Source organism: Epinephelus lanceolatus, chromosome 15 (genome assembly GCF_041903045.1).
Source record: "Epinephelus lanceolatus isolate andai-2023 chromosome 15, ASM4190304v1, whole genome shotgun sequence".
Taxonomy (NCBI): domain Eukaryota; kingdom Metazoa; phylum Chordata; class Actinopteri; order Perciformes; family Serranidae; genus Epinephelus; species Epinephelus lanceolatus.
This window is the reverse complement of record NC_135748.1, coordinates 24,094,926-24,115,269: the sequence shown is the minus strand read 5'-3', so window position 1 is coordinate 24,115,269 and position 20,344 is coordinate 24,094,926. Positions and strand designations below refer to the sequence as shown.

Below are 20,344 nucleotides of genomic sequence, written 5' to 3'. Positions count from 1 at the left end.
AATTGTGTGTTTGCTTCCTCTATCCAATTATTCAGTTGTTGTTTTCATGGGTGTTTGTTTTACCATCTGTGCACAGTAGTACAGTGCCTTGACTTGAAAGTCTTATCCTGTATTGTATCATATACAACATGGATAGGCTAACTGTCACAAATTAAACCTGCCATCCTTTCGTATCCTTCCATCCATCTATTTTCATCTGCTTATCCAGCCTGGTCGCAGGGCAGCAAGCTTAGCAAAGTATTCCAGATGTCCCTCTACCCAGCAGTGTCTTCCAGCTCCTCCTGGGGGATCCCAAGGTGTTCCCAGGCTAGGTGAGATATACAATCTCTACAGATTGTATACAGCATGCCCTGGGGGGCCTCCTACCTGTGGGACTTGCCCAGAAAACCTCTAATGAGGGTCGCCCAGGAGGCCTCCTGATCAGATGCCCAGACCAGCTTAACTGGCTCCTTTCAATGCGAAGGAGCAGCGGCTCTACCCCGAGCTCCCTCCATATGTCGTAACTATCCTTATCTTTAAGGCTGAGCCCAGGCAAACTATGGAGGATACTTACTGCAGCCGCTTGTGTCCGCAATCTCAGTCACTACCTAAAGACTGTGGCCATAGGTGAAGGTTGGAATGTAGATGTGTTGGTAAATCCCTTGTGACCACTATGGTCTGGTGTAACGCCTGCATGACTGCTGACACTGCACCAACTCACGCCATCTCATGCTCCATTTTAACCTCACGTGTCAACAAGAGCGTCAAGATACTAGGGATGTTCCTGGCGACTAATTTCCCAGTCTAAAAAAGGAAAACACTCAGAAAACAGTCAAAATTTAGCACAATTCATTGTTAAGTATTCAAGACATTGTCCCAAAAATATTGTGTGCTCTAAGAGCCCTTTGAAGCCTTTAATCACAGTCTTCAACAAACGTGTCTGATTTTAAATGCCGCTGAAGTACAAGACACTTTGCGCTGTGCGGTATGAATATGAACATGACGGCAACTCAGTCAAAAGTTAATCACTAAAATACCTTGTTTTCATTTTCTAGATCAAAGTTCTGCCAAAACACAACGCTGGTTTTGCGAGAGGACATCTCTCCAATTTCTGACCATGCTGTTTTAAAACTCCAGTCGACTCGAGCATTACCACGGGGAGGGTGACAGCTTACTGACAGCTCTGTAGCACTCACTAGTGGCAGGCGGCTGCATGACAGTTAAGCAGCCTTGTACATGAGTAAAACACTAATTGGTTTAATCGACTGAGGGGGTGGACGTTTAATTGTTTAGACGTCTAATCATGTGCATCCCTACAAGATACTCCTTCACTTGGGGCGGTTACTCACTCCCTACCCAGATGGGGCAATCCACTGTTTGTTAGAACAAGATAGCTGACATTATTAAATAGAAGTGACTATTTGACTCTTATTGTGCCCATGATGATGCTGTTGTTTGCAGCCACACATATTGGACAATTGATCATACCTATAGTAACGGTTTTGGCCCACAAAACCCTTCACTAAAGGCCTTAGAGTTAGAAATCTGAAATTCACAAGTCTTCAAATCACCTCTTTGAACCCAACCGCTCTGAGGGTTCACAAGCATCATCTGGTACACGATCAGCTTTTGGCACCAGCTTTCTTCCATCATTCTGCCTTTTCTTAACTAGTGTGAGTTTAGAAAGAGATCCAAAAGTGTAATGCCTGACTGAAAAACATAATGAACTCTACATGTTTTGAAGCTGCATAATTGCCTCTTTGAGCTATTAACCATACATGTTTCTATACATTGTTCCTTTGTCTTATCACTGATTAATCTACCGTGCTTTGTTATTTATTATTTAAATGAAATTACTTAAGGCTGTTGAAGTAGATTCAAGCTCAATAGTGTGTTTAATTATTCACATCCCACCCCGTCCAGCAGCCAGAGACAAAAAAAAAGGAGTTTGTTTACAAGGAAAAACAGTGTGACGTTGCCATATAAGCTATTCCCCACATGCATCAGCAGCAACCTGTCACTGTCAGGAACTAACCCTTGGAACTGAAAGTTCACGCTGGCCGGCCATATTCGTGGCAGGGCAGCTGTGGCTTTCAGTGGCCCTTTCGTCTGTGGGACCACTCTAAATAAATAAATGGCTTGACAGCGACATTGATCTCTTGTGAAGTTGAACAGGAGAGGCAAAGGGAGAGAGGGCAGTGAGGGATGGAGGGGTGTAGAGAAGGGAGAGAATGAGTGTGCAGAAGAATGAGACGGTGGCTGCCAGCCGATGAGGTAATTGTGATTAATCACTTTTCTCAGAGGGCAGCGTGTTCAATGCGCAAAACAAAAGGAGTGAGATGGCAGGAGCGGCGGAGGTGCAGGAAGACGGCCAGTTGAAGGTGGACCTGCCTATTGATCAGGTGAAGCACAACTCCATACTGCAGTGCAACCTGATGAGGTCTTTAGCATACAGCCTTTGAACTGCTTGGTCCTACAGTATTTATCTGACAGGAAGTAAGAATTCATTCCAGTCTAAAAACACTATTATCAACATCACTATAGATAAAAAAATGCCACCTGGCCATGTGCTGGGTCCATTTTAGTTCAGTATATGCTACTAAATGAGCTCATCTTAATTTTAGAGCTTAATGACAGTGAAGACAAACATAAATATTAAACAAGCTTAGTTGGGTTATATGGATAAGTGTCTGCAGCTGTAGCATCCTAGCCCCATTTTCCTCTTATTAAACTTGAACCTTTCTGTGTTTTTCAGCTTCAAAAAGAATCAAGAATACACTTCTAGTACAGCAGAACATTTTCTGCCCAGAATAAGACCCATGAATGCTCAGTAGAACAAGTTGCATAAATATATAAATATTTAGCAAAATCAATACGGCAGCACAGTACAGTGTAAGCCAAGGGGGATCTTGTTTTCTCCCTCCCTGCAGGTCGAGGCCAAGATAGTTGACGAGGAGTACGAGGATGGGAGTTGTTCTGCGAGTCCCTGCAAGGCCTCCCTCCATGATTCAGACAGTTTGTGTCTGCAGAGGTCTTTGTCTGCAGGTTCCAGGAAGGATGTAAGTACCCTTATTATGAGCTGCATGTAGTTCCTATTTCATGTTTAGTTCATTTTTACTTTATTATTATGTCCAATTGTTTCATTTGCTTTGGGATTAGGTCATAAAAATGGTCTAACCAGCAATTATGGTGATCACCATTTCCATAATTGCAAGAGCGCCACGTAGATGTGCTTCCAGCAGCTATACTTTTGTCTCATTTGTGTGCAAGTTGTTTTTCTGTCTTTATGGTGCTCTCTGTGCATTGCATACTGTGCATTTACCACAAGGAGACACAGGATTACAGACACCTGAGCCCCAGGTGCAACTTTACAGTATGTTGTATTATAGAGTTTATAGAGCTCAGCTGTAGCCACAGATACTGCAGCATCAAGCTTAGGAAATACACAGAAGTGTGCATTTGTGATTAGACCAGAGCCTCATAACAGCATGTGGCTGCATTTGATGTCTGCCCTTTACTCTGGTGATTGTGTGCGTTCGCAGTGATGAAGTAGGCCTGAGCTGTGTATACAGATGTTTTTGCATGGATCCGTGGTTCCTAGAAATTACACTCATTTAAATACACTTATTTTTGCTCTAATAATCCTCGAGGGACGGCAATATGAAGCAGTGTAACTGTGATGAATGCGCACAATAGTTGGGTGATATTACTATTCCGAGCAATTTCATTCGGCTTTGAAATGAGAAGATATTGAGTCTTATTTAAGCAATCAATAACCTTGAACATTTTGTTTTAATGAAAACTATAATTTCAAGCAGTGGCAATTACACCATAGGGGAATGTTTTGGTGTGGTGATGGTTATGCTGCCGTATGCACTTTTGTAATAAAGATATTCTTATCGGGGTAATTATTGACTTCTTGGGGCCAGTTATGACCCCGGCTAAAGACCTCATCAATAGCTTAATTCATTGCTTATCACTTTTAGTCATACAGGAATGTTGCTGATTCAGATTGGCTATAGATTGCAGGGAGAGACCATTAGATAATGGAAAATAATAATAATAATCCCTGGTATGAGCTCAGCTACTTTTTTTGCAATGATCATCTCGCCAAGCAGTTTTTAGATTTGACACTTAACAAAGACTGACATAAGAAGAAGGTAGGTAGAATTGTGTCCTCACTAAATTCAAGGATGTAATCTAACCCTAAACTATGGAAAGTTGCAGCAGATTTTAAAGGAAAGCCTTGATCACAACACCTACTTTACCAAAATTTCACTTTGCATAAGAATGAGGCGGTTGTATATTCATAGAAGTTGTCATCAAAACAGAATTAACAATGCTGCAGGTGAGACTTACCGAATTTAAAATATAACACCATTGATGCATGCTCTCCTATTTTCCCTCTGAGGCCAAACAGGCTGTCGCTGTCTCGTTGTCAGCAACCTCATCATTTAAAGGGCTGTGAATAATAACGAGGGATAACTGCACCGCTATGACTCATACTTTGAGCCGAGTTCGGACAGATTTCCTTCCACTCCGGCACCCCATACGTGCTCGCGAAATGCCCCGTGCACTCGCTATATGTGCATGTATATAGTAGATATTGATGACCAAATTCAATTACATGATTACATTTTCAGCCGAAGCTTTAAATGATTTATTGCATTGAATTTAAATAGTGAATACATTTACAGACAGCACACCGGTGAGGCAGTCGTGTGCGCGCGTGATATTGACCTGTGCGGTCCAGGCCAAATAAAGAATAACGAGATTCAGCATCTCTGCCAAGTGGAGATGTCCGCTGGGAGTGAAGGCAGGCTATCTCAGTGGAAGAGAGCGAAGGATGGCGGGCTGGAGCCTGATGCACATTTATCAAAGCTTTTCTTATAATCACTTGACTGACTTTTGTTGGGCTTTCTGAAGGTTGGGTTTTCCTTTAGAGTGCACTCTGTTAAGGAGTTGATTGATTTCATGAGGGGGGACTCTGTCTATGTTGTGGATGTCATACACTTTGAGGAAATGTGGACAAGGGTAGATTTGTGCTCACCGGTTCGGCATTGTGTTTACAACTATCATTTGTTTTGATTTAACAATATTGGCTGATTTATCAACCAGTGAGCTAGGCATTTTTTCTTAATTAATATTGTTAGAAATGCCAATACGACGTGGGATGTTTGATCAATTGTCTTCCTCTTCTTAAGAATTTTGTGATAAAAAATCGAATCATTATTGAGCGCCGCATTGATCCATTCCTTTCCTTTTCCAATGCCAGTCCATTTCATTTGTCTTTCAGCTGTTTTTCCATGCTCCTATTCCACGGAGCTTAGGTTAGCCATTTCAAAGGCCTTATTCTCCCCATGCAAGGTCAACTATAATCAACTGGAGACAATGTCACCGCCTTGCATTTCCAGAGAGAGAGGGAGAGGAAGACGACTCCTCTGGGCTTTTAAGGACCCACTGCATTATACCATTCAATTACTGTTCATTAGACAGTGTACAGCCATTAATCAGACTGAGATGTTCTGCTAGTCCTCAGCGGGGACAATGAACTGGGGAAATTTATTCTGGTTTCCTGTCTGGGCCGCTGTTTAGTGGCAAGGAGAGAGATGACACTTTGGAATGCGCTGAAGCTTTCAGTACAGAGACATCCTAAACTGAGCCGCTACTCAAGTGTCTGTGTCTTCTTTCAAGCGAAGTTCTCTGCTTCATGCAGCCTTGTCTTTGAATTTTTAAGAAACATGGGCTTTGTCAGAGATTTATTGCATATGTGGGAGAGTATTACGAATCTGATATATCACTAAAAGGAGAGATAGCTGACAGATTTACCGATTAGAGCTGCATATGCATTGAATATGACTAGATGATGATATGAGAAACTGATTTATGTTTTCCAGGAGGCTAAAGGCTGGGGTGTGTGTTCCAGGTTCCGCAGAATGCGATCACGGGTGTCCCAGTTTTTCAAGGGTAGGTTCATCAAAGCATAAAGCCTGGTAGTAGCTCACTGGCAGCAGTGGCGGCGGCCCCCACGTTCCCCTCCACAGCACCTAATGCACCCATAAAGAGACCACTAATACACTCTGCATTACCAGTTCCTCCCTCACATTGCATGTCACCGGATCTGCAACCACCTCTCAACATCTGGGAGAGCTTTACGCCATGCTTTATGGAGACCATCTGGTTGAGTGGGTTTTTTTGCCTCCCCAATCTCAGATGACTTATTCTAGTATTAAAGACACCTGCGCATCAAGGTGTGCCATGCTGAGAGCCTGGGATTATTCACTACGCTTTATATTTCCCATGTCGTTTGTAATTTGGAACCACTCAGACAGAATGAGAGGGATATGTACCTTGTTACTATGAAAATCCATTTTTTCCCTCCCTGACTTCTTATTTGAAGTAGAATTGCATGGTCTGACTTTTATTTGATTGATCTAGAGAAGAACACATCTGACAAAATACAAAATAAGTGTTAGACACATTTGATTATGGTGGGGGGGAGATAACATAGCGTTAAAACACAAACCAAAGCAATGATGTGAGCTCGACATTCTCTTTTGTTGGGGGAATATGCCTTTCAGCTGGATCGGGCAATTTCATTGTAATTGCCTACAAAACACAGGGTTTGGTAGTGAGGCATCCTCAATTGTTCCTTGTGAAAATTCCAAAGCTGGCTAAATGGAACGGGATGTGAATCCCTGCACGTGGTTATCACTGTCTGCCCTTCAATCTGAGGTTTGCCCTGTCAGTGTGACACCGGGAAAATGACTGCATCCTGCACTAACAGCAGGCTCCCTACCTCTCTCACGTGTCATTCACGCTATCATAAAAGTACACAAATACATGTGCAGGCACATATGCGCAGAGTTACCTAACAGACAGCACTTCACAGCAAGTGTTTTTTTATACACATGTGCATGATTTTTATGTATGTACATGTATTCTCTTTCAATTATCCTTATATTGATAGTACTAGAGGTTGAGATGCAGCTTTATACAATCTAGCACTGGCTCTGATTTCCCTGCAGAATATCAATGGACACTGCAGGGGGCATTTGAAATAAATCACAGCACATTATTGCTTGCAGACTCCAGGCCCACATACTCGTTTTTCTGTCCCTATCACATTATATTGTTGTTGCTGTTTATGAATGGTTCTGCATCATTCATGCCTCACATTCCCTAGCTGTCACAGTGGATCTGCAGATGACACAGATGCAAAGCTTAACGGGAGACTCAGAGCTGTAGAAGAAGGGAAGTGGGATGTGAAAGGAAATGCAAGCGATCTCTAACAGAATCAAACCTGCCTGCCACCTGCTTTGCATCAAAATGTCAATATCTGGGACAGTTTTTATCCTTGAAAGGAATTTGTCAGCTGAGTGAAAAAAGGAAGGCTTTTTTTTTTTAAAGCAAATCTACCATTAAAGTACTTCCCTTGCCCCCTTCATATACTTTACCAGGGGTATTCCATCTTGACTTCCACGCATAACAGCCAGAGATACCACTGGGTTCAGTTTGGCTGAGATTCTCCTTCAAAAGTTATTGGCACCATGTACAATGGCCTTGTAATTTACGAGAACTGTTAGGGCCTCTGACAGAAGTTGTAAAGCATCTTGACTGATTGGGTAGATATGAGATGTGTGCAGTCATGGCACATCGTCGCCTATATGTGCGCAAGACACGCAGAGAGTTGCACGGCTTGCTCTGTCACAGATAAATTACTCCGCACAGTCAAATTAAGTTGTTGTAAATCACCCTGCGGACCCGAGACTAGTCCTGAGTGACGACCTTTACGCCTATTTGACTTTAAGTCTTATTTATGTTAATCACATCTGTATTATACCGACAGTAAAACTGTGTCATATCCTAAAAGGTCATTGTTTTGCAGAGCAGCATACGACAGGGACAGAAAAACACACGGGGTTTGTTTGTTACTGAGTGTAAGAAGTGTTGAGAGGATGGTGTGACTCTCAGTGTTTACATTTTTTTTTTAATCTTTTCTTTTTTGCAGGGAACATGAAACCTTAACATTCATTGCTTTGTTCTGCATGACATCTTTCTGAAGGTATGTTCTATTACAAATAATATAATAAAAGATCTCATTGATTTAAAGGTATACAATGCAGGATTTTTCTAAAAAAACAAAAAAACAAAAAAAACAATGCATGAACTCATATGTGTTAGGGACGTTCCTGGCCACAGCGTGCAGCTGAGGTCGGGACTTTATAAAACCAGGGTGTCTGCAGGTCCTTAAAAAGTCTTAAAATGCATTACATTCAGTGTTACAACAATAAGGCCTTAAAAGTCATTAAATAGTCCTAAATTTAAATTTGTGAGGTCTTAACTGAGACAAACATTTCACCTAATCCACATTTCTAATGTTACAAAACTTTAAAAGCTATAATACTATCATTGTACGTAATACTTATCTAACTTACTAACACTTATCTGTTGACAAAATGTCGATCAGCTTAACTCACTCTAATAACCATATTCCTACATAACACTTACCTCTGCAGACATAGGCTATGTACTACTACCCTGCAAGTAAAACATGATCTGTCCAAAAATTTGTCCTAAATTTGGTTAAAAGGTGTCTTGAAAGGGACTTAAAAGCATTGAATTGAACTGTCTGATAGCTGTAGACACCCTGAACATGGTAGCAATCAGCAGGCTTCTCAGAGAAAGCTACAAAAATCACAGACACAACCTAAAAAAATGGCAAAAATATAGCAAGTCGAAATGCCAAGTGAAGTGAATCTGCGGTTGCTTTTCACTTAACCTTTTGGTGGCGATACTGTTCACAAACAGTAACCGACAATCCCTGCATAGTGTACCTTTAAGTCTTAAAATTAAATAAATTCAGTGTCACAGCAATAAGGTCCTAAAAGCCACTGAATAGGTTTAAATTTGAATTTCTGAGGTCTTAACTGCTATAAATATTTTATCTAATTTCACTGATACATCTTTCAATGTATTTTTATGAAAATGAGAGAAGTTATTTTTACATAAAAGTCCACATTTCTAATGTTACAAACCTTTAAAATACTATAATACTGCCATTTTACCTCATACTTTCACTTACCTGTTGGCAAAATGTAGACTGACTTCACTAATTGGCTATGTACTGTTTACCTGCAATGCTTACCTGCAATGCTCAGATAAGTGAAACATATTTTGTCCAAAAATCTGTCCTGAATTTGGTTAAAAGGTGTCTTGAAAGGGTATTAAAAAGTATTGAATTCAACTATCTGATACCTGTGTACCCATGAAGTGGTATCAGTCACATGCCAGACTGTAAGCAGCAGGCATCTCAGAGGAAGCTACGAAAATTGCGCGCACAGCCTAAAAAAATTGCAAAAGTATAGCGAGTTGAAAATGAAGTGAAATGAATCTGGGGTTGCCTTTCACTTTTGCTTTTCTTGGCCACACTATTGACAAACGATAACCGGCAGTCCCTGCATAGTGTACCTTTAACTTGTGATCTCAAATGCATGACGCACAATGCAGAGTGTAGTAGGGCTCCATACAGAGCACAGCAGTGTTCAGGAACCATATGGGGATACAGCATGTGCCATGTTATTAGTATAACAACTTGTGAGCAGTACAGATGCTTGGTGTGGATATTAAGTGCTTCTGAAATCCCTCCACAAAGAGCTCTGTGGTATTTACAACACTAAAGTAATCACGTGTGCTGTGGATGTTAGTCCTCTACAGTACGTCTTATGATACAGAATACATATTTATCCTTTGCTTCATTCACCCATCCTCGTGGAGCATACAGTATCCTTGGGGATGGCTTCGCTGAGGGAGAATGAAAGCCTTCGTTAACTACAGTAAAGTTGGAGGAAAATGTATGCTTTTCTTCTCATTCATCATATACATGTCATGAAAGGGCCTTCAAAAGACAGCAGTTCCCAACAGCAATAAGTTTCTTCTTCTTTCTTTTTTCTTTTTTACATGTACATGGTGAGAAATAATAAGTTCTCAAAGAGCGTATGTTGAAGCCATTGTGATGTGAGAGAGGCGTCTGCGTGTGATCTCCGCTGCACTCGACACGACAGGCTCTGTGAAGTGCACCACTGCCCAGTTACACATTAGCTTTGATTGCCAGTTTGTTCTGCGCGTAGCCCGTATAGCTTTGAACTGCATCTCAAGATGAAAGCCAACCTTGTCCACATAGTGTGTCCACTGTGGACTGCTGCTGTTGCTTATTTGCTTCAGGCACCATCAAGGGCTTCGGGACTTCATTTTTTTTCCTATAGTTCTTTACCATGCTGGGATGAGCATTATGTATAATTTATCATACAATACATCCCGAGACAGCACCTCGTCCCGACTCCATTTTGATTTAATGCCTCTTCTTTCTTTCTGCATCTTGTGTTGACTGTGGTCAATGTATGATCCCACTAAGGTACGTCTTTGTTGTGTCCTGCAGATAGACTTTGATATTAGTGGTTCCCATGGTGAACGCGTCACCACTCAGTGCTTATCTCCCTCTCTTTCTCTCCTCCTCCTCTTCCGAGCTGCAGAACACAGTGTCAGACTGCTAAAGACCAGACGTCCTCGTTCTCTTCCGTCTCCAGAAGCCAGCTGCTCATGTATAAGATGAAACAGTGTTATAAACCAAATAAAAATGTCTTGCCTCTTGACAGCCCCACCGTGAATATATGGCCTCTTATTTCAGTGAATATATTGCATAATTATGTATGGTTATGAATATTACATGGAGCCTCACACTGAGTGCATGGTAAGATGCCTAATTGCGGAGTTTAATTATTAAGAAGCAAAGGTCCTGAGCGGGTTTTGTGAGAAGCACTTTTGATAAATTATTTTTTGCAGTTTTCTGATGAATTATTTTGGGGGCTTGTGTCTAATCAGCAGGCATAGTGGATGGCGTAACTGCTCTTGAGAGAGACTTATCTTCCCATGGAGAGGAATTACTATGCTGATTAAATCCACTGAAATCAACTAATAACTTAATGATATTGGAGTGGATCAAAAGAATGAATCATCGCCTCTCATAGTGGCGGCTATGAAGAACACAAGGGCACAGTGATGGGTGGAATGAGGGCTGTTGCCATTGACCTCGGGGCACAGCTTTAATATTTCTGTGTAACATGAGGGAGCGACGGAGAGCGTGTGTGATGGTATGTACTAAAGCAAACCAAAGCACCTCATATTAAACACAGTGTAGTTGCGCTTTACTTTATACTTCATATGAAGCACTTCAAGGAAAAAGTCCAGAGAGGCTGACTAAACAAGGAATAATAAACTAGATCTCCCTCAAGTACTGCCAAAGCCACTAGACACAGCTGCTTGTGTAACTACAGTACTATTGCTACTACCACTTCTTCCTCTCCAGCATGTACCATAACTGAGGCGCCCACACATAAAAATATGCCTCCCTAGTTATGTATTCAGTTCAAGTGCACTTAGTATGCAGAAAAGTTTAAGGCTTGACCTCGGTTTTGCGTCGAAAGAAATTTGAAAATGAATAAAACAGGCCTCTCTGCGTGTTACTTCAAATATAGAACTTGCACGCGTGATGTATTCTTCCATAAAAGCTAATGGCTGCAATGCAGACAATAAGAATCATTGACCCACTTAATCGCAGCTCTGTGTCACGCTGTGACAGTGCGAAAGTTAGCTCACCACAACTGTAGGATCAAACACAGGGTAATAGCTGGGCTCCCTCTTACAAAATGCATGTCGGTCTGGCACTTGTGAAACGCGGTCGGGCTGCCTTTTTTCGCCAGCCGGCACAAATATGTGAATAATTGATTGATATCGATGTGAGGATCACCTTGGTGGATCCAGTAGTTGTTTGGCTTAGAAGTCTCCTGTGGAGGGCAGGAGACTGGCCATCTGTCAATAACACGTCGGTCGTCTCACATGGCGGCCTCTGACCGGCTCGAACGCTTCAGTAAGCAGCCGAGCAATTGTTCTCAACGTGGTGTCAAATCAGCTATTCTGCTCTGAGAGGAGGCTTGAAGCTAAAGTGGTTCAGGTCTGTTTCAGTCAGGGGTCCATAAAGTTAGAAATAATGGGCACATGCTAATTCCATTCTCTTGCTGCGATATGATTACAGTGATTATTAATGGCATTTACTCTATAGCACTCAAAATAATATGTGAGGCATGCTTTACACAGAGCACATTTCATTTTTAATTTTTATCCAGGTAAACTAATCACAAATACCTCTTTACAGCATGTGCAAGCTGCTTTTGTGCAGTTCAGGTTTGGTGCCTTGCTCAAGGGCATGTCCTGACTGCTATGGAAGTTTTAAAGGGCACTTTAGTTACAGCCTGAATAGGACAAAAGTGCGTATGAACTTTTGTATGTTGTGTAAGTGAAATGAAAATTGCCATGAAGGTCATTTTATACAGAGGTCTCCACATGCCTAGAGACTTGTATCGAGCCTCCTTGCGGGCGAAATGGACAGGTGGTGTTATAAAAAGACCTTTTTGCCACTGACATCATCCGTAGCCACCAGGAGGCCACTTTTTCCCCTTCTCTCCCTCTCTTTCTGTCTCTCTGTCTCTCTCTCTCTCTCTCTCTCTCCGTTCCAGGCTGGTAGCTGCCCACTGTCTGAAGCTAATGGCTGGAAGCACAGCTAAAAGCTCTCAGTGTGATAAGGTAATGTGGAGTCAGAGAGAGGGAGAGAGTGAGCGAGGAGGGCAGAAGAGTGCTATATCAGTGAAGCCATATATACTGATTATACAGTGATGAGGAAACAGTCTAAAAATAAAAACAAATGGAGAATGCGAGATGATATCACTGCACCCAGATTGCTGACTGCAGTGTTTGCAGTCATATCCAGATGGTTATGAAGCGGGGATGACGGTGGGAGCCGAGACATACTGCTGTCCTCTCGACTGACCTTGCTGATGTCATGCTTGAAAATAAAAGAGAGGAGCAATCTGTTTTTGCAAATACATAAGGGATTATGAACAAAAGTGTGAATATTAATGAAAACATTCTCATAAGGGTCCCACTTTTATCTGTAGTAGTTTGTAGAATTAAGCCTGAAATGTAGGGGTGGGAGAAAAATCGATACAGCTATTTTGCATGGTCATTCCACGGACGCCAATTATATAAATTATTTATATTGCAAATAGAAATTAAACTTTTGGTCGCCCTCTAGACTAATTAAATCAATTGTTTTTCAGTCCACTAGATACATTTTGCCACAGTAAAGATGATTAAAGTGAGACGAACAGACTGAAAACTTTTTCTAGGGACATGATTTGCAGTTGAACAAAGGTCATGAATCGCAATATTTACCAACGTATGTTATGGTATTCTCATGGCCTGAATGGTGGATGACAGATCCACCATGCAGCACTTGGTGTCCGTAGCCAGGCCAGTGACTTTTACTTATGTTCAGGTGATATTGTTTCATCTCATTGAGAACTTATGCTGTCTTGGTGGTCTTGTACGTGGTTTGGACATTCCATGTTCCAAGGCGGATCTTGGATTTTGGCCCGAGTAGACCCTCTTTCACACTCCTGATTTCCTTTTGGCTTATATCAGGAGTGGTCATCCTGCCACCGTGTTGGTTGCTGGAGTCTACTAAGTGCTTGATGCCAATAGTTTGCTCATTGCAGTTTCTGTAACAATGTCTTTTTCATGGGGTGGCGTCGTTAGCGCCAAGCCCAACCCCAAAGCCTGGAGGGCCAGTGTGCTGACTTTCGTCATACCAATCTGGTAAGGTTGAACCTACCAGGGGCAGCCTGAAGTATGTTATGGCAATACTCAGTATATTGCACAGTGTCTAAATCACAATAATATTGTATCGTCAGTGTTCAACATAACATTTGAACACTGATGAACACTTAGGACAATAACTAAGGCGTCCGCTCCACACACAGTAGCCTATCTGGTTGGCGAGCGTGCGGTGCAGCCTACCTCCTGCACGTTGGCCTGCGGTGGGATGTAAACACCGACCAGAATGAATGAAGCAAACTCACGGGGGGAGTAAAAAGGTTTGCAGTTGATGAAAAAAAGATTCCAGATCAGGAGAGCAGTGCTACTGGATCACTGTCACATCATTACACCAGCCACTGTTAGTATAAAAACAGATACCTCCACCTTTAGTTTTGCCAGAGAGTTCTGTGTTACGATCTGCTCAAGATTTGGAAGCCTGTCAGCTGCAGCACAGAGTCCGGTATCAATCCACACAGCCACGTCTCCGTAAAAGATGAAGCACAAAACTGCAGGTGTAGAAAAGTATCCATTTTTCACCATCAGTAGCTGAAGTTCATCCAGTTTACTGGCCAGCGAACGCACACTGGAGAGAAATATACCTGCATGGCAGCGGTGTGCGGTGTCCACGTTGGCGGAGACGCACAAGCGCACCGGCACGTTTACCCCTCCTCCAGTGTTTCATTGCACGAGCAAAGGTGAGGGCACCTTTGGCCAAAAAGCCCAATAAATCCACTGAAGGCTCGAGAAAAGTGGGATAAAAATCCGCTGGAATTGTGCCCCTGACAAAAAAAAGCCTTACAGTGTCACTGTGACCTGTCAGTCAACTTGCCCGACATACTTTTTGATTGGCCCCAGGCCATCGGTTATGTCGAACCCTGATCATGACTGAGCAAAAAACCCAGACTCCAGACCATTCTGAATAGTCTGTTTCCACTTTGGCTACAAGATGACATCAAATCGTGAAGGATTTCTTTACAAAGTCATCTGCTCCAGGCACGCTACTGCAAGTGTTTACAGTAGTAGCCTACACTGCTACATGTAGCTACGTGCTTACGTCAGGGAAATACATAATCTAGGTAAAAATGTTATTATAATAAATAAATATTATATCCCCGATTGTGGATCATGTTCTTGCTTAAACATGTCCGGTTGTGTTCTAAAGCTTTTATTTGTGATTTTTAAAGGAAGAAATTATCACTATACACAGTCATTCACTGGCTGCCAGTACACTGCTACATGTAGCTACATGCTTATGGGAAACATGTCATCTTGGTCAATGAAGTTTTTGCCAATTTTTTGCCAATTATGGATCATAATCCTGCTTGAACATGTCCGGTTGTGTTTTGAAGCTTTTATTTTTTATTTTTAAAGGGAGAAATTGCCAATATAATTAGTCATTCCCTGGTTGCAAGTACACTGCTACATGTAGCTACATGCTTATGTAAGGGAAAAATGCAGTCTTGGTAGATGATGTTGTTAATTATTCCCTGATTCAGGATCATATTCCTGCTGGAGCATGTCCAGTTGTTATTTTTTATGGTAGTAAGTGCCATTATACTCTGTTTCAGTCATTCCTAGGCTGTGATGACAATGCAGAAATGCTGAAATGTAGAAGACCCGGAAACACTGACCAATCAGAGCAGACTGGGCTTTTTCAGGAGGGGGCTTAAAGAGACAGGAGCTAAAAGGGAGAGTCTCAGACAGAAGGGAAAAAATACAGGTGTTCCACCACAGAAAGTACAAGGAAAATATTTTTTTAACCAGTAAATCTTGTATTTTGGAATTCTGCTAAAACATGTTTACAAGTTTGAACATGAACATGAGCATAACAGGTCCCTTTAATGTCCACTCCAGGCTTTTGTACGCCTGCTAATATCACAGCATCGTGAGAGATAACACTTTCATATTGTGGTTATGTAATTTGTTCAGCCTTCACTGTCTGCAGATGGTGCCACCAGTCTAGATTACTGTTACATCAACTGCTCCCTTCTCTCTGCTCTCACCTTGTCTTCACTCATTTGCTCCTTTGCACCTCCCATCCGCCACCAACACTGTGCACACACACACGTATACAAGTTTTTTTCCCTGTTCCTTCCCTACTGCTTCCTTTCCTCTCCCCCTCTAACTCTCTCTCTCTCTCTCCCTCCCTCTCTTTCCCTCTCCACCCCCTTGTTTTCCTTTATCTGCTCCCAGACTGGCTTGTCCTTAGTAAGATGGATGTGTGCATTCCCAGGGCAGATGGCCCTGTTGTTACTCTGTGTACCCGGCTCACACTTTAACACCCGGCCTGCTTGTCTGGCCTGACGGGCCATTGCCTGGGGAAAGGAATCTACTTCTACACCGTGCAGCAAACATGTGTGTTGTGCAGCTAACCGCATGGGTGCTCGCACCTTTTTTTTTTTGTAAGGGAGTAGACTCCAGCAGACTGTGTGCCAAATACACAGATGGGTTCTTTCTTTAAGGATCACATGTTTTGTTGTAGGAACGCTTCAATATACATACATTAATTTACATAGTGAGTCATTTATTTTGTTAACATTTACCCTGGAAACAGTGGACACATTGTGATATATTCCAGTGTATTTAAATTCAGTGTAGCAGTTGTTGTTTTTTTAAAACAATAATAATAATTTCTTGCTAAGGGAACTTCAGCCTTGACAACCATATCTCAGTGTCAGTACTGAGTTCAGGGTCTTGATCTTCTGAAGATTTTTAGACCAAATTAATTATATCAAACCAACGAGGTTTGGCCACTTTAAATTCCTCCCATAGTGTATGACGTCATACATCAGTGCACTGTCGAGATGGAGGGCAGGAAACTGGAAGCAAAGACTTTTAACACTGTACAAATGCCTATGATTGCGCTGTTTACGCCTGTTCCAATTAAACAAATTGGGAAAACACAAGGGCCACTTTAACTACGGAAAGGACTTAAAGGGAGAAGTTATATTTGAAAAAAGAAGTCTGTCGTGTCGAAATTTGTCGTGTTTTTAGCCACAACCCAGATGTTAAACAGCGTTTCACCAGACTTCTGGAAACAGTTCACTTAGTACGTAGAAAATAGTAGCTAAAGTTATCTAAAGTTACTTAGCAATGTTAAGTCCGGTCCAGACCAAAGATTCATGACAAGACTAAACTGTTTTAGAAGTTGCAGAGAAAAGTTGCAGCAGTGTGAGCTTGCCATCTGAGCTGGATTCAAGCTAGCTGATGGTGTCACCTGCAACTCCACTGGTCAAACCTCTTGCGGCTGGTTTTAACACATAAAGCTCGTCACCTGTTTCTACAGCCAATCTGCTTGTAGTGAAGTCCACTGGTCAAGTCAAAATGACTGCAGACGGCGTGTTCACTTGCTGTGGCAGGTGCTCCATCCCTGCAGAGCCCTCTGTTTCCGTCCTCATGGTGTGTCGGTGCACTACTGACCTATATTATTGTGGCATATTTATTATGAATACAGTCCATCTGGTGCTCGTTTTGTTTTTGTCTTTCACCATTTCATAACTACTACAAATGCAGCTGAAGCCAATATCTCACATCACTGTTTTAAGAAACTGCAAATTATATTCAGCCACAAAATAAGTCTAAAAAGCTGGATATCAAAACAGGAGTACAGAGAGCTGTTGCATAGAGATGATACACCATCTCATCGAGTTGCATTGATGTGATCTGGCAGGTTTTTAGAACATTGCAGAATGGCGCAATGCAAGTAGATGCCTGTTTTAACTCGTCTTGTCCCGACTCTTTGGTCTGAACTGGGTTTTAGCTTGACAGCGGTGCATCCACGTACAGAGTTGGAATATAAAAGACAGCTATATTCACACATTTAACACATTTACTCATCAACATTTACTCAAAAACAAGATGGTAGTTGTTTCAGTCATGGAGCCAGACTAGACCAAACTAGACTCTTGTACACTTTCATCGGCTCGCCATGTAATGTTTGTATGTTAGCAGGTCTGAAGGACAAGGCAATTTGAGCAGAAGCTTCCAAATGTTTATCTTTCTTTCCTAAGCAGAGACTCATATGAGATTTAGGCTTCCCTTGAATATTGTATGCGGTCTGTTGATATCTTTAATTCCCGTTTCCAACTGCCTTTTACTGCTCACGCTGAAACAACCACACTTAACCTACCATGGTAAAAAATAGTCCACTTAAAGTGGGAAGTAGCATCCCACATAATTAACCTGTTATTGTACATAGTTTCACATGTGGATTCAGTAGAGCACTTAAACTCTTAACAGATCTCTGCTGTTGTTTAGTCTGCTGTTAAGCTGACTGGACCGCTTTGTATGGACATCTTCCATACCAGTACATTAACATTAATTATCAGCACATCTGGGATGCTTCATGAACTAACAGATTAACTGTTTGAAACATCCTGTTTAATACTTCCACACCACTTGCCTTTTTCAATTATAAGTATTGTAATTGTTTTTCAACAAAGACTGCTGTTGTTGCTGCATGCATGTGCTGCATGTATTCAATCTTTTTTTTTTTTAACCTCCTACCAAATAACTGCCTCTGATTGGGTATCGTTTTGCATGACGGCAACCTGTGCCTTTTTGATGGATTTGTTCCATTTCATTGCCATGATAAACTTTTACAACAGCTATCATTTACCGGCAGCATGCATGGACCTCTTTAGGAGATCTGTGCTTGATTTCTACACAGTGATCTAAGGATGATAAATCACCGGGCACGCATAAATTATATCAGTGGAATCACATGCGGCATAGGCCTTTTGTGTGGACATATGTAAATCCAGCCAGGGATGTTCGGCTGTGCGAAATTGCAGTCTTTGTCTACCCTCTAACCATACAATTTCTTTCATTTCAATCTCAGCACGCAATTGGAATATTGTCCCTTAGCTGCTCCTATCATATGTAATGAATGTGCTGCCCCAAAGGTGAGAGCCATAATTGATTAAAAACCATAATGTTTTTCCATGCCTCAGTGTAGTCACTGATAAGGATATCTGTGATGTGTGAGGTGTCCTGTATGTGTATGTGTGTGTGTCTGTTTGTGGGTCTGTGTGGACAGGACGGGACATCAAAGTCGTGTGCGCTGTGGCTCTGTTTCATCCTGGCTAATGAAGACGCTGTGAGTGTGCTTCTGGGTCACAGTGGGAACATGCACAGCGAGGTCACTTCAAAGGCGGGATAATGACGGATTAAGTCTAAATCATGGCGGCGCTTTAGTCGCTGTCTCACATCTAGCCTGTCGCTTTGCATTTTATTAACAAATCATCGCAATATGATCTGGTAAAAATGTGCCTGCCTTAATTTCCCTTGTCCATCTTACTCTGGGCAAATCCTCTACATCCAGATTAGTGGATCGTGGTGGGCAGAGTGGTGGGCCTTTTTATAAACCCTTGATGGCGATGAAATATTCTTTCATTAGTGTCCATATATATCTGCTCATGTATTCATGTTTTAATGCACTGCTCTCTCTGCAGTTCCTTATTGCTTTGTGTTGTGTCAGTGACAGTGATACAGCTTTTCATTTATGGTCGCCCTACAGCTTGCAAGCACGATATTCTATCCTTGGCTGGTTCTGTTCTGCATTTAAAATTAACCTGCACACCCACGGGCCTCAGCTCACAGTCGATGAACAGGTAAAGCAGAACTTTCTGTATCATAAAGCGAGGAGTCATAATTCGCCAACCCTTCGAACCATACGTGAAGTAGAAATGGTTTAGAAGGGGGGGGGGGGGGGGGGGGCGCCACTCCAAGATTATAGAGCTCTTAACACTCTTATGTGTAAGAGGATGGCACATGAATATACTGTTTCACTGCCATTCATCTTGTTCAGTGCATAACACTCACGATCTTTGACCTCAGACCTGCTGTGCCTGTGAAGTTACAGGTATGTAGGAAGCACTCAGGGAAGTCTAATTGCCGCTGGAGTGATTTATCCTCCCGTAGAGTCTCCAAGAGCACTCGAACGCTCAGATACTCTTGTCAACAACACCTTCCAGCAGTTATAATCACTGGGACCGAGCACAGGCTCACCGTCGAAAGGCTTGTTTGTGATGAAGAGGTGCAGTGTCAGGATATATTTGATCAATCTCAGCAGAAGTTCAGGTGAAATGGGTTCGGTGTTGTTCAAGGTTCGAGTGACAGACTGCGCAACACTCCTCCTGTCAGGCTGCTCCCATTTACTGTTCATACCTATGAAAAAATGCACTATAGTTTGTATATGATGCACTTTATTGTGAGCCAGCAGGCTGTAATCATGTGACTTACTGTATGCGCTGCAGACTGTTGTCTGTGATATCACAGGAGCAAAGGAGAAAGTCAGGTCACGCAAGTATAAAGAACGACAAAGTCTGTAAAGGGAAGGTTTGGGGTGATTGACAGGCCAAACAAACATAGAACTTTGACCCAAGAGACCGAGGTTCTTGTCCCGTGTGAAACCAGAAGTTAACAGTCGGTTTACATGGAAATTGAGGAAATCGAATTATTGTCTTAGTCCAACTGAAACCTGACTTTTAAATGTATCTTAGTCCGACTGAAATTGGACTATCCATAGCTTGACTAATACACCTAGATAATTCAATTGAAAATTGAACTATTGCTGCATGTATCCACTTAGTACGACTTGAGTCGGACTCTGCGTTCTGCGCATGCACCACTTTTACTTTTGCAGGCTTTCACC

General features: G+C 42.1%; 1 protein-coding gene across 1 annotated transcript in view; it reads left to right on the top strand.

Annotated features, from left to right (window-relative positions):
• Nucleotides 1-20,344, top strand: part of dcdc2c (doublecortin domain containing 2C) — a 41,544-nt gene that overhangs the window by 8,171 nt on the left and 13,029 nt on the right. Inside the window, exons 8-9 of the mRNA XM_033643468.2 lie at nt 2,281-2,381; nt 2,910-3,038. Of these exons, the coding sequence (XP_033499359.1) occupies nt 2,281-2,381; nt 2,910-3,038 (230 nt within the window). The remainder of the gene's footprint in view (nt 1-2,280; nt 2,382-2,909; nt 3,039-20,344) is intronic.